The 16218-nt window shown below is 37.7% G+C and overlaps 1 protein-coding gene across 3 annotated transcripts in view; it reads right to left on the reverse strand.

The window, feature by feature from the left end:
* The window catches only part of nav1b (neuron navigator 1b), a 67237-nt gene that overhangs the window by 25275 nt on the left and 25744 nt on the right, over positions 1–16218 (reverse strand). For 2 of the 3 annotated variants that reach the window (XM_053498005.1, XM_053498004.1), the window contains exons 4-5: positions 6753–6891; positions 1684–1990 (exon numbers count right to left, since the gene is read on the reverse strand). In XM_053498005.1, coding sequence (XP_053353980.1) covers positions 1684–1990; positions 6753–6891 — 446 coding nt within the window. Of the gene's footprint in view, positions 1–1683; positions 1991–6752; positions 6892–13810; positions 13999–16218 lie in introns of those variants that run through there. The other variant, XM_053498006.1, reaches the window with a different exon arrangement.

The following is a 16218-nucleotide window of genomic DNA, read 5'->3' on the forward strand; positions in this document are numbered from 1 at the left end:
CTGTATTCATATATATGAGTTCTACAATTTCAATAAATGTTTCTAGTTTTCTGTGCCAATAATACAACACGTACCATGTGTTCAAAAAGCAAAAAGTCCATCCGCAGTGGATAGAGAGGGTAGTTTATGGCTAAATATCCATTTAATGAAACCGGTTATTATTCTCACCCATGGATTTATTTATTAAATCTTGCACAGTATCGCAATGCAGTATTCTTATCTCCGGAAAAGGCGCTTGAAATTTTCCACGGACTAAATCTTTAAAAATGTGTTTAACTAGAAGAACATTCTTTAATGTTTAACATTTTCACACAAAAATACACGTCTGACATTAAGCAAAGAACAAACAACAGACTAGTGGTGCTAAACAAGAGCGTGTCGACGCACAACTACTACTCCACGTAAACCGCTGCTGAGACTTTCTGAATGTACTGTACTTAATGAGTGTAATATCTTTATTTGCAGTCTATCAGTTGTATCAATTTTGGATTATATATATAAATATCTCTATAAATAAACACTTTATATGATCTATATTAACAAGACTTATTGTCTTTAAATGAAAGTGATTAAATAACTCAACAAAATTAATTAGTTCAACTACGATTGACTGCCGTCTCATACAGGGTGTATTCCTGCCTCTCAGTGTTCCTGAGGCTCTGGATTCACTCTGACCACTGGAAAGTGAATGGAAAGTGAAATCAAATTGATAAAAAAAAATATGAAACAGACAATTTTTTTTTTTTGTCATTTCTAATTTCCAGTGAGAGACTCAACAGCTGCCGATGTCCTAGTGTCAACACCGAAACCTGACCACACACTAACTCATAAAATGTTAAAAATGATGTGAGGCACCACAACTGTCTATCAATTAAATGTGCTCTGTCTCTGGCTTTTATTAAACGTCAAAGATCTCCCATTAATTGGTCACACGACATCTTATTCACAGGTAAAATAAGAACTACATGCAATAACCACCTAATTCATAGCAATTGTTCGGGTTTCTTTATTAGGCAAAGCTGCTGTCTAGACGTAAAGACACTACATAGAGTAAGGAGTGCTGGATTAAGATCTCTTCCCATCCTCCCGAAGGCTTTGCGCTAATCAAATTCTGGCATCCACTACAGAGCGATTCCCTCCACCTCCTGTGATAGCACAGTGATATTTGCTGAAGAGACATTATTCTGAGTTCAACACTACATCTGGTCTTCATTTTGAGCGCTTATGTTTGACAGCAGTGGCTAGCGGAGGGAAAAAAAGTCATAATATCACCTATTAATACTTATCGTTTTTGGAATGAGCCAGTGCATTTAAACAGCAAAAAAGGTTTTATGATTTGGATAAGATCTGAGCAATGAAGATATGGTAAAATAACACAGATAAGCCGTGGCGTTTTCCTGTCTGTATGTTAGCTGATATGCATACTCTAGATCATGCAGAAGAAACCCTATCTCAATAATCAAGTCATGAGAAAAATGCTTTGATGTGGAGCAGGAATGCAACAATGCTGCAGGTGTGTATATGTGTGTACAGTATGTCTCTATTATTATACACTTGCTGTAAATTAAGACTTAATCAGAATGTCTCATCTTTTATGGCTTTTATAGATCATATATATGTGTAACTGCATGTAACTGCAACAAATGTAACTCCAGTAAGATGAAATGCATGCATCTTCCTCACCTGCCACTTTCAGCACACTTTGCGATGTGTGTGTGATTGGAGATGTGATGCCCACTGGTGGATTTTGGCCCTTTTTGAAGCTCCCCGGCTGTCCGAGGCTCTGTGGCTTTTTAAGCTCTCGCCTTGCTGTCTTCTCCTGCCCGGAGCCCTCTGATGGTCTGCTCTTTCTGTATTTGTTGGAGGACTCTGTCTTCAGGCTGCCTGTATCATAGGCTCCACTGTCTGCTTTCTGCAAGGCCTTGCTGTCTTCGCTGTACCAAGCAAGACCGCTTTCCACCAGAGAGCGCTTCTCTGCATCTGTACGCAGCTGACAAGACACACACACAAATCATTCATTCAGTAAATCCAACTGTGCTGCTTGGAACCCTTAATAAAATATTTTTATATAATAAATACCTAAATTGTACTCTGGCTCTTAAATTTATAAATAACAAATGCTTTGTTTTTTTTTTAAATCAGGCACATTCAACACTTTCTATGCATGACTTTTGCACAGCAGTTAGTTAAAACCTTATAGGTATATACAGTGGAACCTTGAATTACCAGCATAATTCGTCCTGGAAGTAAGCTCATAAACCAAAAAAAAATTTTCCCATAAGAAATAATGGAAACTAAAATTAATCGCTTCGCAACCCAAAAAAATAAATACATAAAAATAATTAATACAAAATATAAGTAAAAGTGAAAATGAAAAAAATTAACCTGCACTTAAGTAAAAATAAATCCCAACAGATAAGTGTTTCCGTTTATGCGCGCAGGCGTCAGTATAAAGTATAAAGGTGGGTTTCGGCATTCTGAGATCACTTCTAATACAGTCTGCATTAGGTACACGTCTTATGGTGGCCAGCATGACTAAAAATCTGTTCATATATAATAATGTGCACGTATTTCATGCATTTTGCAAAATTACATGCACAAAGATGATGCATGGAATTGCACAATTACACAGAAATTCTTTTACATAAAAGCGAATGTGCAATCTATAAGCACTACCCTGAAACCATAGTTGGAGTTCGCGCAGAAGCAGGAGGGGCACTGCATCCTAACCATGTATAATATTAGGGCTTGGAAAATTGATACATTAATTTTTGCAACAAGCGGGGATTATTAACCATATTTACAAACATTAACATTGTTAATAGAGCATCCTTTTTCCTGTCTTGCTGAAGTGTTAACCATCATCGTAATTGTAATGTGCTCCTCTGTGTGATAATACAGCTAAACACTAAGGGAGCTCTCCATACTAAATACCATTCAGCCCATCGTCTTCTGTCTTTTTTCAGTTTGGACTTGCTTAAGCGGTATTCTTGTAGAAAATAATAATCACTATTATCATCTGCTACTATAGGTATATGCATAACCAACCATGCCGTAGTTGGACTGTCTACAGACTAACATTAAAAATTTTGTAACGTTATGCCTGAATTTAAGACAGAAAAAGCCCAGAAGATGCGCCTAAATTAACATACCAGTAAAATCGCAAGAATCAATGATATTCACTAATATGTGGAAAATGCCACATCTCAGACATGGCTTGCTCATAAAGTAACTCTATTGCTTAGCCATGTGCTGTCTGTGGTATGATAATGATGAAACATGGCAAGATACTGCATTTTCAAGTAGGCTGTAATGGAAAACGAGAAATACAGCAGTCAAATAAATTAGGTGACTATTCAACCATAATGACTTGAAGATAATAATATACTTTGAAATATATAAATGGCTCAGCCATGTGCAAGTTCACTTGACAAGTAATCTTTCCTTTCGTGGAAAAGCCAGCTAGGAATGCTCAAAGCTCTTAAAGCAAACGAAACCATACAATACATGCTATCTATGGGTCTGAAAGATGCGTGATTGGCATTTATGAACCTGTCAGCACTGCTGAACGACTGAAGTGGTTGAAAAATGCAGACAAATCTTAACATCAAATGGTACCACAAAGATCAAGATTAATGCCAAAACCTGTCTCTCTTTAATAATCTGTTATAAAAGCTTGTATGTATCTATCATATCTCGAGTAGGCTACATTGCCATAGCAACCCACCCTGCAAGTCTATTAATGGGATTTTATTTCTCCTCGGTCCTGCTGAGCCTGAATTTCTGCACTTGTTATTTAATTTTAAGTCTTATTGAGCAAAGATTTCAGTAAACACTGTTTAGCATGTATTTCGGCCCAGGAAGAAAAACAATGTGCAAAATTATGCAGATGCTCCTAATTCTGACTCTCACATGGTTCTGATGTCTGTGTTGCATGGTTTTTATGATTATTTTCAGGGTGTTGTGAGGTCAGAACTGTACAAATGAGTGAAACATGAGCATTCGGGTATATGACCCATAACCTAACACAAATAAGTGTGTCTATCCACAAACAGTAAATATACATAAATAAATAAGGCCACAATCTGACCCATAAAATCTAGTGTCAGTGCGCAAAGTAGTCATTTAAATGTGCTTCTAATAATTTTACATCAGTGGCTCTGCTGAGAATGTGGGAACTTGGGTCATTTTGGGGTGGAAATCATAAATCGGTCTATAAATAACCGTCACCTGAGTCGTCACCGGAAAGTTATGTAATAAATGCTCCAATACGTAATTTATTACTGCACATATAAATCATATGGCATGACATTAAAGCAATCAATGCTGGGACTTATAACCAAAAATAAATGCAACTTAGAACATTTTTTTCAAAAGTTATTTTTTCTTGTAATTAGTAGAACATATTTAAACACACCTTATTGTACTAAACCATGGCTGCGGTACATGCTCATTAAACACTTTATTAAAAAAAACACTTGTAACCTTTCTCATTCATGCAATTATCTAATTTAGCCAATCATATGGCAGCAGTGCAATACATCACATTACATTCAAGCCATTTTTAGAACATGGGGACAAAATGCAATCTCAGTGTTTTTGACTATGGTATGATTGTTGGTAGCGAGTATTTCTATAACTGCTGATCTCCTGAAATTTTACACTGCTCTACGAAATGTCTCCACAGTTTACTCAGAATAGGATGCTTAAAACATCAGGTTCTACAGACAGAAACACCTTCTTAAGGAAAAAGGTCAACAGAGACTGCCCTGAGAATGAGCTGACATGAAGGCTGCAGTTACTCATGGGGCCACTTTGTGCAAATGTGGTGAACGGAAAAGCATTTCAACACGTCAAACCTTACATTACTTTATGGTTCCACTTCTATCAGCTAGGAATGGAAAGATGAGGCTGCAGTCGGCACAGACTCACCCATAAGTCCTTTAAATTAGTAAGTCTATATTTGTATAATAAGGGCATTGGTGGCTCAGTGGTAGGTCCCTCGTCTGCCATGCAGAAGGCCCAGGTTAGTTTCCCAGCCAATGCCCAAACCCCAGCCACTGGAAGCAGTGCCGGTCCCCGCCCGGATAAAAATGGGAGGCTTGTGTCAGGAAGGGCATCCGGCATAAAACCTGTGCCAAGTTGTGGTGCGCAGTGGCGACCCCTCGACAGGAGCAGCCGAAAGACCAACAACAACAAATATATTTATTTAACACTTTTCTAGATCTGCAATCACAAAGTGCTTCACAATATTCAAACTTTGGCGAAAAACAGCATAAATCCATGGCCTAAACCCGCCTTATGTCAACAGTCCAGGCTGGTGGAGGTGGTGTAATGACACGGGGAATAGTTTCCTGGCACACTTTGGGCCTATTAATACTAATCAATCATCACAGCCTATTTAAGCAGCCATGCCTTCATTTCTACTATTTACAGTCTTTGCACGGCTAATTTCAGAATGATAACGCATCATGTCACAAAGCAGAAGTTGTCCTAAACTGGCATTATGAACATGACAATGAGTTCAGTGTTCTTTAGTGACCTTCCCAGTCACTGGATCTGAATTCAAAAGAAAACTTTTGGGATGTGGTAAAACCATAGAGATCCGCAGCATGAAGGTGCAGCTGAAAAATCAGGTACTGTATAAGGCAATCATATCACCATGGACTAGAATGTTATGGAATCCATGAAGAAATTTAACGGGAAGGTCCAACACACTGAGAATGATGGTACACTACATGTTACTCTGTTGCATGTTACTGAAAGATGCTGTGTTTCTGGTATACTGTGTAAACCACATATCTGATTATACTGAAAGTAAACTAAAACCTGGGCACATACAATATGGCAACCTTTTCTTTAGCTTATGTTATTATTATTATTTTTTTTAACTACAATCGAAACAGTATGGCCACAATGGTCTTAACACTGTTGCTACTGTTAAATACTCAATACTGATTGGTCAGAAGGCAATTTACTGTAATCTCAATTTATTTTAATCCCACAATAATGGCAACCGCAAGACAAGTCAGTTTTATATTAATGTACTCTCTCATGTGTTCTTGTTTCTATAACTAGAACTTGTATGGCAGACATTCCTCAAAAATAGATTAAAAATGTTATTTTTGATATGGTGCCTATTAAGGCTGTTTCTGGAAAATCTTGAGAGCTTTGTGGTTTTTCAGTAACATGAAAAGCAGCCTTTTTTTCTTATTTATTTTAGGTCGGTTAAAAAAGTTATTTTTTTTGATGGGTTGTTCAGGGAAACAACTGTTTATAGCTAAAAGGTTTAATGATAACAGGAACTAACTTGTTTCAGGAACATTTCGCAATATTAGTAACATGACAGTAGCGTTAAGTCTCTCACACCCAGCATAAACATATGACTACACAGCGGGGAACTTTTAGCTCCAGACTGATTCAACCACAGAACAGCAAACAGCAGTACAGGAGGTCCTTCATAGCCACTGCTATCATCACCCACCCAAACTCAAAGATATTATCAGTATAACCCAACGTAACACAAATCCGATCACTTGCATAACAACCATATCATTATTCCCTAGAATAAAACATTAAAAAAAAATATGGGGCTGCTAATGTGCTTCTTCCTCACCCAACGCTTGATTATTAGATTTTTAATCATAACCAAACTGTTATTTCTTACATATAATAAGTCATTATGTAGTCAAAGCAGTTGTTTAGTAATGGTGTGGAAGCAGGACTCTTCAAAGCGTGTACAGAAAGCTTACCATGACAGACGAGTTCCTTCGGGAGCCGACTGGCGTGGTGGGGAGTGAGTTCAGTGAAGAGCTAGCATTCAGATCCTCTGAGCTCAGATTATCAGACCCATCACTCAAACCGCTGCTGATAGAGCTGCTCTCATCCCACCTGCAAAGAGACAGGAAAAAGCAAAAGCAAAAAAAAAGTTAATTAAGAACTTTTAAATAGTCAATGTCTATGATTTAGTAAGAAATATTATTTGCTATATCTAGTAAATCGATTTCAAAGCCAAACAGAGGATCAACGTTACTTTGTAAAAAATCTCCAGGGATCGTAAACAATCAAGCATCTTCACTATATGACCAGACTGAAAGACAGTCATGCTGAGCACCCAGCTGCTCCTGAAGTGGCATGTGCAGCAGACAGGATACTAAAGACAGCACGCCCTTCCAATTCATTAGCAAGGTACATGCAACATGAATAATCACATGTGTAAGTGAGGTTTCATGACATTGAAATGGTTGGAAATCATTGGCTGTGAAAGGCAATGCTACTCCACTGGCCTGTCTGGGTTTGCAGCCAGTGGGGTGTCCATGTGGTTTGTAAGAGGACAATCTGGCTGTTGCTAATCAGACAGGCAGAATTATTCCACTGCCCTGCATGAAAGTGGCATGATTCACACTGCATAATACCCAAAAATCACACACACGGACACAGCAACAGCACAATGCACGTGAACATTGGTCTATGTGCAACAACAACAATAATAATAATAATAATAATAGAGAAACCTGTAACGTACAGTATAACCGAACAGTCCACACAATATATAATAAGCTATTTTGTCTTCACTATCCAGTCCTACACATGAATAAGCATTCACATTGAGATTCTTTTTTTTATATCTGTATTTAGAGCAGTATAATGCATAAAAAAATCTTAAATTTTATTTTGGTGATAAACTATAAATACACAAAGAACTAATATAATTTATGTACATTTACATTCTTAACATTTGAGTTTGTTATAGAATCAGACTATGGAGACGTCCTTATTTCATGTCCTGGTATTTCTCCCCCCAATAAAAACAGAGAGTCAGTTTCCAATTTCACTTATTTTTTAAAATTATCAAAATAAACAGCACAATCGAGTCCCAGGATGGTGGTAGCCCTACCAATAAAAAGATTGCTTCACCCTGATTGTTTTCTTCCCAGTTACAAACAAAACTCCTCCAGAGGTTTGTGTTTGTGTACCCGGGCTTCTAACCCAGCTCTCACTGCTGACATTCAGTTTCGTTTTTTAACCCTTATTTCCAATGTGATCAGCGTTAGGACACAACCAAAGAAAAGGTATTTATGAAAAACCTAATGTTAACTTAAGGTTTTTATGTGACATACTCAACCTTTTTACAAACAGCTCCCTCTGATTGGAAATGTAAGGCAAACAAAATGACAGTAGAGTACTTTTAAGTTGAGTTTGGCAATAACCTCTTTGTCAAAGCCACCTGACTGAAAACTCCATTTAATAATCTAATGACATGCTGCTTCAATGTTAGCAGCTAGTAAGATTAGTTGCCAATGTCCATGCAGATAACTAGAGTACATGAGTAACTTATGTATATATACACCAAGGTGGGTATATCCACCATCATGTAAACTGGCATCCAGGGATGAATTTTATGAGGTGTTCCGTGCGGATTTTCTACAGACATCCCACAAGGGTTAGTTTTGGGTGCTTTTTCGTTCCTTTATATCCACTCTCTCAAAAAGATAATAGCTGCAAACAGCTTTATATCATTACTTTGCCGATCACTTCATGTTTCCGCCTTCAGACCACCTTCCAGTTTTTGCACAGATCTCAGCATCTTGTTTTGAATTGCAGGTCATCAGCTAAACCAAAATCCCACCCCAAAATCACTATCTTGATTTTTCCAGAGTCTAAAATTCCCTTTCCTGCCTTCCCAAAGGTTTCCAAAAAGAGTGGAGCTTTATTATAACGTTACGGGAAACTGAATGTGCAATAAGTTCCAAACAACACCTAAGGATGTGTTGGTCAGGTGTCCACAAACGTTTCAACATAAAAGTTATTAAAAATAAATTTCTTAACAGTATTTTCTCTTTTGCTTTTTGAAATTCATACATTATTGTTATTTTAAAAGAGTCACTTTAACTGCTCAATATTTCAATGTAATCAAGCTACATTTGGCCCTGGGCAAGGCATTAAAAAGCACTACAAAAAGAATAAACAGTTTTCTTGAACAACACCTGCAACATCTTAACTTTGAAGATTCATGAAGGTGGGTTAATATTTCATCGGGTTATGCCTTTCGTGAAACAACCCTCAATGTGAACTGTTTCATCTGCATGTTCATGAAATGTTTAGAAGTATTCTGCATTCTAACATAACTCCTTTTTTTTTGTTTATTACATTTTTCATTTATTACCTTAAATGTCTCTCATTTGTATTTGACATTTTCAGTCAGCAATCAGCATTTCATGGACATTGAAAGGCCCCCCTGCAGAGCCTAAATTGCTCAGCGGTTACAAGCTAAGCACGGTCTTCACCGATGGAAAAAGGGAATTAGAAGTGCTAAAATGCTGGGGGGAGACAAAAACATCCTGGTGAATCTTGGAAGGCAGCATTATGAAGCCGGCAGTTAGTGTTAATCACAGGTTGTGAGTGCTGGGGAGAGAATGGGCATGCTTAGACAGCTCTGTAGCTGTGTGGCTCTCCAAAAGCCACAGCACAAGAACAACCAACGATTCTTATTCGCTTTCCACAGAGGTTTCCATTTGCACACTCTGAAAATGCAAGAGTGGCACTTTGGAGACATGCACACCATAAGACTGTGCGTCAGCAACATTCACTATACATTTGCAGAAAAAAGATAGGGGTCATATCAAAGGCAAAGACACAAAAATATAATTTACTAACCTGTCTAAAACAATTGTCTATGGAACATGTTCTTTGCTGTGCTTCTTTTAAAAAGAATTTTACCTTTTACATGAGGGGCATTCAAGTCAAACCAATTTATGGTTACAGAACACTTTAAGCACAGTACAAAGTTGAAACTCTCCGATAAAACATTTAAATGGTGCCAACGTCTTAAAAAGTCTGTACGTCAATGAACGAAGATCTCGCGTGAGGTGGCTCGGAGCCCACTCCACTCATTCTAAGAAACACTGAAGCACTGAGAAAACCCTCGCAACCCCTGCTGTCCTTAATATGGGCCTTTATGATCCCATGAATTATACACAGTATAGGTAAAGAAAAACCTTAACTATACTTATAGAGATAGAATATAAAATACACAATGCCATGATACCCACTGTTTTCTCAACACTCTGTGACAATCCTATAGATCTCACTTGCACAGCTGTGAAAACCACTGCCAGATTTCCAGTGCTTGCCACAGGACCACTAAAACATCACATATAGGTTTTGAAGGGAATCAGATAAGAAAGAAAACGACAGTTAATCTAAGGTTGCTTTAAGTAGAAATAGGATTGCCTTTCCTGATTTATTTCACCCAAGCTTTTGCAAACAAGAATGAGTTTAGGTCTCTTTTTTGAAAATACAGTGTATGTTTGTTATAACACAATACTAACACTGCAAGGTCCAAGTTAACAGACAAAAGCGGTATATAGTCTTACACTTGGATCACTTGAAAGAATCAGATTTCTCTATAAAACTGGGGCTTCTTTTAAATACCTGACTATTCAGCTACGATTGCTTAATGCAGAAAGCCTAAAATACTCAGCTTAGTTGGTCTACAAAGTCAAACTCCTACAGAAAAATGCTTGATGGACAGTTTATGACGATGGCTGGGGATGTTTAACATGCTTTTGAGGTGTGTGGGGTAGTAATTCAGATTTTTCGCTTTCAGCTTGTCAAGATATATGGCTATAAGATGGAGCAAAGATAGACAGAAAAGTAAAGTTAGTTGGTCAGCAGTAACTGACCCCAGACTTAAAAAAGGGGGTGAAAATCTAGTCCTTGTTTTCACTGGACTGGATCCAAGTGGGCTCTTTCTTTTTATATGCTTGTTCTGTGACTTAAGAAAATGAGAAATAACTGAGCGGGGTGGCTGTTTGGGTTTGAAATATTGGCCAGAGGATGGGGGTAATTATTATAGTGTGTTGTACTCCTCCCAAGTTCAATCTCCATGCCAAAAGCACCAGGAGCTTTGGGACAACTCCCACCTTTTATCCTTCAAGCCAAGTGTGAGTCAGTTTACACGCTCCTTTGACAAACATGCTGCACTAAACTTCTTTTTAAAAATCCCATTCCTAAAAGTTTAGAACTTCACTAATTAGGAGTGTGCATCCAACTCTGGCCTTCATCTGACCTGAGAGATTTTAAACACAAACGTATCTAGACATTGTATTCCTTTCTGGTTTTCCTCAAACTGATCAAAACTGCTGCAATTCCCTCTTTGAAGTAAGCTGAAGTCCATGCTGTAAAATATCTTGCTAAGTCTATTCAACATGTTCTTAAACGTCAATGATTAGTGCAGTAATGTAGTGGAAGTTTATGAGAACTCTTTGGGATGCCAAGGAGGTTAACAAAGAGACACTTTAAATTACAGGGTGTCAACAGCATTACTGAAATGGTAGCAAATAAATCTCAATTATCAACAAAACATAACCACAGGGAGCACCTGATTTTATAAAGAGGCTATTTGTGTTTACAAACCCTTAAACCACAGTGCTACTTAATTCTCAAATCTGTATAACAGAAGCTGTGACCGAGAAGCCAGCTGTAATTTGAAACACGTTTATTTTAACGTGCACGTTTTAATTCATTATCATTTCTCCAGTCACAGTTCGCTCACACTGGCTCATTAGTGGACTTGCCACATAATCAGAGTATAATAGCAAATAAATTAAGGAAATGAGCTGTTATTATAACAAAGAAAAGTGTGTAACGATTGAAACGGTATCAGGTGTTTATCTAACATTTACAGAAGGAGTCAGGAGTGTCTGCTTTGTAACGCTAGGCATGTTTTCTGCCACGAGAGAAGCTTCATAACAGAGTACTTTCGGGTTGCTTTCCTGGTTCTCTGTAATATAACTGCAAACTGTCTTCTTTGTCTTATTAACTTAAAACAAACATAAAAAAAGAGACTGGTAAGGAAACAACGGCTTTAACAAGTGATAACAGGAACGTACTTGTCTCATCGCCGTTCCCCAACAATATAACAACATAACTACAGATTGTTAAAGTTCTTAACAGGTCATCCATTAATACATTTAAAATCTTAGGAGGAGTATCTCTAAGGAGTAAAACACTTTGATGCATTTTATAACATGAAAAAAAAAGTGGATTATTATTTTGCCTCACACCACAAATTAACCACCGAGCCTCAAATTATTTTCCTTTAACAGTGTATCCTGTTATGTTTCTCTCTTTATGTATGTTACCACACTGAACTGAAAAGGTAATGCTTTAAAGTTAAAATACAGAACACTAAGACAGGCAATATATCAAATTTTACAGCATCAAAACTTAAACCCAAGGCTAAAATGACATCATTACATAGACATGCAGGAAAAGAAACGTAAAAAGTAAAAAGACTATAGTTTTATAATATATTTTTTGCAATGAACATTTAGCTATTAATACTTTTTTCGCTTTCCTTAGGTGGCTTTAAGAGCAACAGCGTGCCTAAATATAGAATGACATGGCAGCTTTCAACAGATCTAACAGCTTGAAGACATCTTTAAGAAGGACCAGGTAGCACAGGTTTTTACTCTGTTTATGTTTTCAACTTTTCTTTAAACTGATCTATAACTCTGTTAGGGCCTTAGGCGGTGGTGCTCTGGGTTGCTGATCAAATAGTCAGGGAGTTCACCGCCAGGTTGCCACTGTTGGGCCCTTAAGCAAGGCCCCTAACCCTATGCCCATACAAAAGCATTTTGTTGGCAGTCCCGAACCAGCATAATCAGAGTATAATAGCAAATAAATTAAGGAAATGAGCTGTTATCATAACAAAGAAAAGTGTGTAACGATTGAAACGGTATCAGGTGTTTATCTAACATTTACAGAAGGAGTCAGGAGTGTCTGCTTTGTAACGCTAGGCATGTTTTCTGCCACGAAAGAAGCTTCATAACAGAGTACTTTCGGGTTGCTTTCCTGGTTCTCTGTAATATAACTGCAAACTGTCTTCTTTGTCTTATTAACTTAAAACAAACATAAAAGAAAGAGACTGGTAAGAAAACGGCTTTAACAAGTGATAACAGGAACTTACTATGCCCATACAAAAGCATTTTGTTGGCAGTCCAGAACCTAGGTTGTTTCTACCCAACAGTAAAAAGGTGTATTTAAAGTTTCCTAGCTATTTTTCTCTGGCACAGACCCTCTAAATATGCTTAAAAATATAGTGGTACATTCAAATCTAAAAAATATAGGAAGACAAACAGTAGTATGATCATGGTACATTTGGGTGCATCCTTTATTGCTGTTAAAATATTATGTGTTAATGTGTTATGTCTATCTACCCTCAATGGTGATACAGAAGCTCAAATGCTTTTGTCACTAGAGGTAAAGAGATGTACTGATATAATACTTATTCAGGTTTAACATAACAAATGACTACAGGAGTTATACTAAGAATAAGATTGTTTTGTTTTTTTTTCTGTTTCAGGTATAAAAGTAGAGGAGTGCAGGAAGGAGAAGTGAAACTCGCCTGCGCAGCCGCACACTATATCTCTAACTTCATGCAAACAGTGTGTGACCGTTGTGATTATCATAACGTCTTAAAAACAAGCTGTAAACACATTTTTTTTTTAAACGGATAAATTCCAAACTCCGGGCAGCATAACCACGAGCATAACGAAACAGCAAAAAAAAATAATAATAATGCACCCACTGTCCTAAATCTAGTTAAACTGTACTTAGATAATAATAATAATTTAATTTAACAATACATAAGTAGGGAAAAAAAGAACGCAGCGGTACTGTACCGTACCGTGCATGTAAACCTGTGCAGTTAAAGCTGGCGAGGGTGTAGAAATTAGCCTCGCTTTAAGACTGTACGCTGCGTTTATGAGAGAAAAAGATGAATGAAAAGAAGCGTTTAACTCACATGAAATGTAACGCGCCCCTGTTCACGCGCGGCCTCAAGTGACGGGCGTCAGCGCGTGCGCTCATCTTTACAGATTTAAATAATCCGACGGTTGGAGTTGAATTCAAATCGCTCCCATTCAAACGGTTCTCAGTCAGAGAGTAATGTATCCGCTCTCTGTTACTCTCTCTCTCTGTTGGAGTGTGTGTGTGTGTGTGTGTATGGGCGACACCCCCAGACATGTCCACCACGTCGGTCTCCACCTCTCTTTCTCTTCTAATTGTACCCAGATGTATCACACCGCTTAGCCAACAAGTCTCAAGTCTCCAACCCCAAAGTGATCAATACATTAACACGCTGTCTCTGAGTTCAAATCCATTGTGCTATCATTCAGGCTCCGGGGCGTGAAGTGTTTTCCTGCATGGTCCACTTGAACGATATGGTTAACAATTTTTTATCTTATAAAAATTATGAAATAAGTTCATTCCTGCATCTACACTCTAACCAAATTGATCTGGGAAATGTTTATCATAACGCTGACTAGGCTTTTTTTTTTTTTTTTTTTCAAGCATGCTCCTACTGAAACACAAAAGGGCTTCCTCATGCCAAGCTGGACAGATGGGAAGTTTATTTAACAGGGAACCCATAGTCCTGAGATAGCATGTAATACACACAAACCAGTACAACCGGTCCCATCTGCGCCAGTCAGTTTTATTCGCAACAAGCTATGTTTGTGGACTGAAACACAGTGCCCCTTTGTAACTGCACAAGTGAGATTTTTTTGGAATGAGGAACATGAAGGAGCAAAACAAACACTTCCCTTTTGCTCTCCCATATCAACGAAAGACTCACTCTTTTAACAATACTAGCTGTACAGAGATCATGGGAGGTCTTTAATCCTGGTCATCACATTAAATGTTTAGACTAGGCCAGAAAGAGTGAGACGTAATGGTTTTTCCAGACGACAGCTCACACTAGACTTGGTCGAACGCAACAAGGCTTTCCACACATTCATCACTGTGCATCTTTGTAGGGGAGAGTTTCCTCCCTGTCTGTGAGATTTCAACAGGGAGACCTGGAAGAGGTTTTTAGTCTGAATACGGACCCAGTGATTTCCACATGAAAGAGACAGACGAAGAGGGGAATGTAGATGAATGTTTGAAGTGGAAAGTATGTGAAATGTTAGCCACAGTGTTCCTCGATCATATGGACAGATTTAGGAGTTCGGTCGGCCCATGATGTGCACTTTGGACTCATGGTTACTTAAAGCAGAGCTTCAAACTGTTTCGCTCTCCCCCTTCCTTCTTTCTGGTGTGTTGGTGGCTTTTCAATGACCATGTCTGACACACAAATACACATTCTGTGTGTGGGCCAGATGATTCACACCCTGGATGTATGCATCTCAATAGGGACAATAAGCACATGTTGGGAGTAGTATGAGGACTGCCTCTAGAATGCATAGCCTCTAGTCACCAAGGTCATTTTGTCTGTAGACAGAAAGCACCATAAATTTTTTATCACTTGCCTTTATGTAAATGTACCCTGAAAATAAGGATAAATACAGGTGTTTTCACACTTGGTTAGCATTCCAAGTGGTGCTAGAAAGCTTCAAATGATGACTCAGCATTTTTTGCTCATATGAGAACACAACAAATGAGCCCCTTTAAAATGGCCCACAAGTGAACCTCGCACAGACCACCTCTATACATGGTCCCAGTACAGTTCGTTTGTGGTTTATTTTGTGGCTTGCTTGATTCGTGTCTTGTGTAAACAAAGTGGTCCCCGTATGCTACATGTTTTATGGTAAAAAGAAATTGAGGCTTGCTGTTTACACTAGGCTGCAGTTTGTTTCACCTCCTAATAGAAAAAAATATCGAGTGAAATAAAGTTGTTTAATGGATTGGATCCATGATTGTTCTTTTGGACCTATCACCAAGAAAACAAGTGTTAAGTAGCAACTTGAATAGAGGCAATGGAGTCATTAGTTTATATATTTCATTCATTCATTCATCTCATTATTATCTAGACACATTTTTCTCACACATACACACTTCCAAATTTTTTTTTAATTTTCTTTTCATTTTGTGAAGCTGCTTTGAGACAATGTCCACTGTTAAAAGCGCTATATAAATAAAATTGAATTGAATTATGTCACTAGCAATTAGCCATGTTGAGCTTTAGTTATTAGGTAATAATAATAATAATAATAATAATAATAATAATGTCAGCAACTGGATAATAACATAATACTGTTGTAACTTATGTAGAGATGCATTGATTTTGTCTATTCCAAATGCTTCTCTAACAGTCAGAAACACACTAGGCCTTGTGCTATTTTTGATGGTTTAAAAAAAAAAAAAAATTCTCCTCATTGCTTTCTTTTTTCAGGCAGTTCTGGTATTTTATCCAAATTCGATTAATTCACACAT

The sequence above is a fragment of the Clarias gariepinus genome, chromosome 6 (assembly GCF_024256425.1).
Source record: "Clarias gariepinus isolate MV-2021 ecotype Netherlands chromosome 6, CGAR_prim_01v2, whole genome shotgun sequence".
Classification (NCBI taxonomy): domain Eukaryota; kingdom Metazoa; phylum Chordata; class Actinopteri; order Siluriformes; family Clariidae; genus Clarias; species Clarias gariepinus.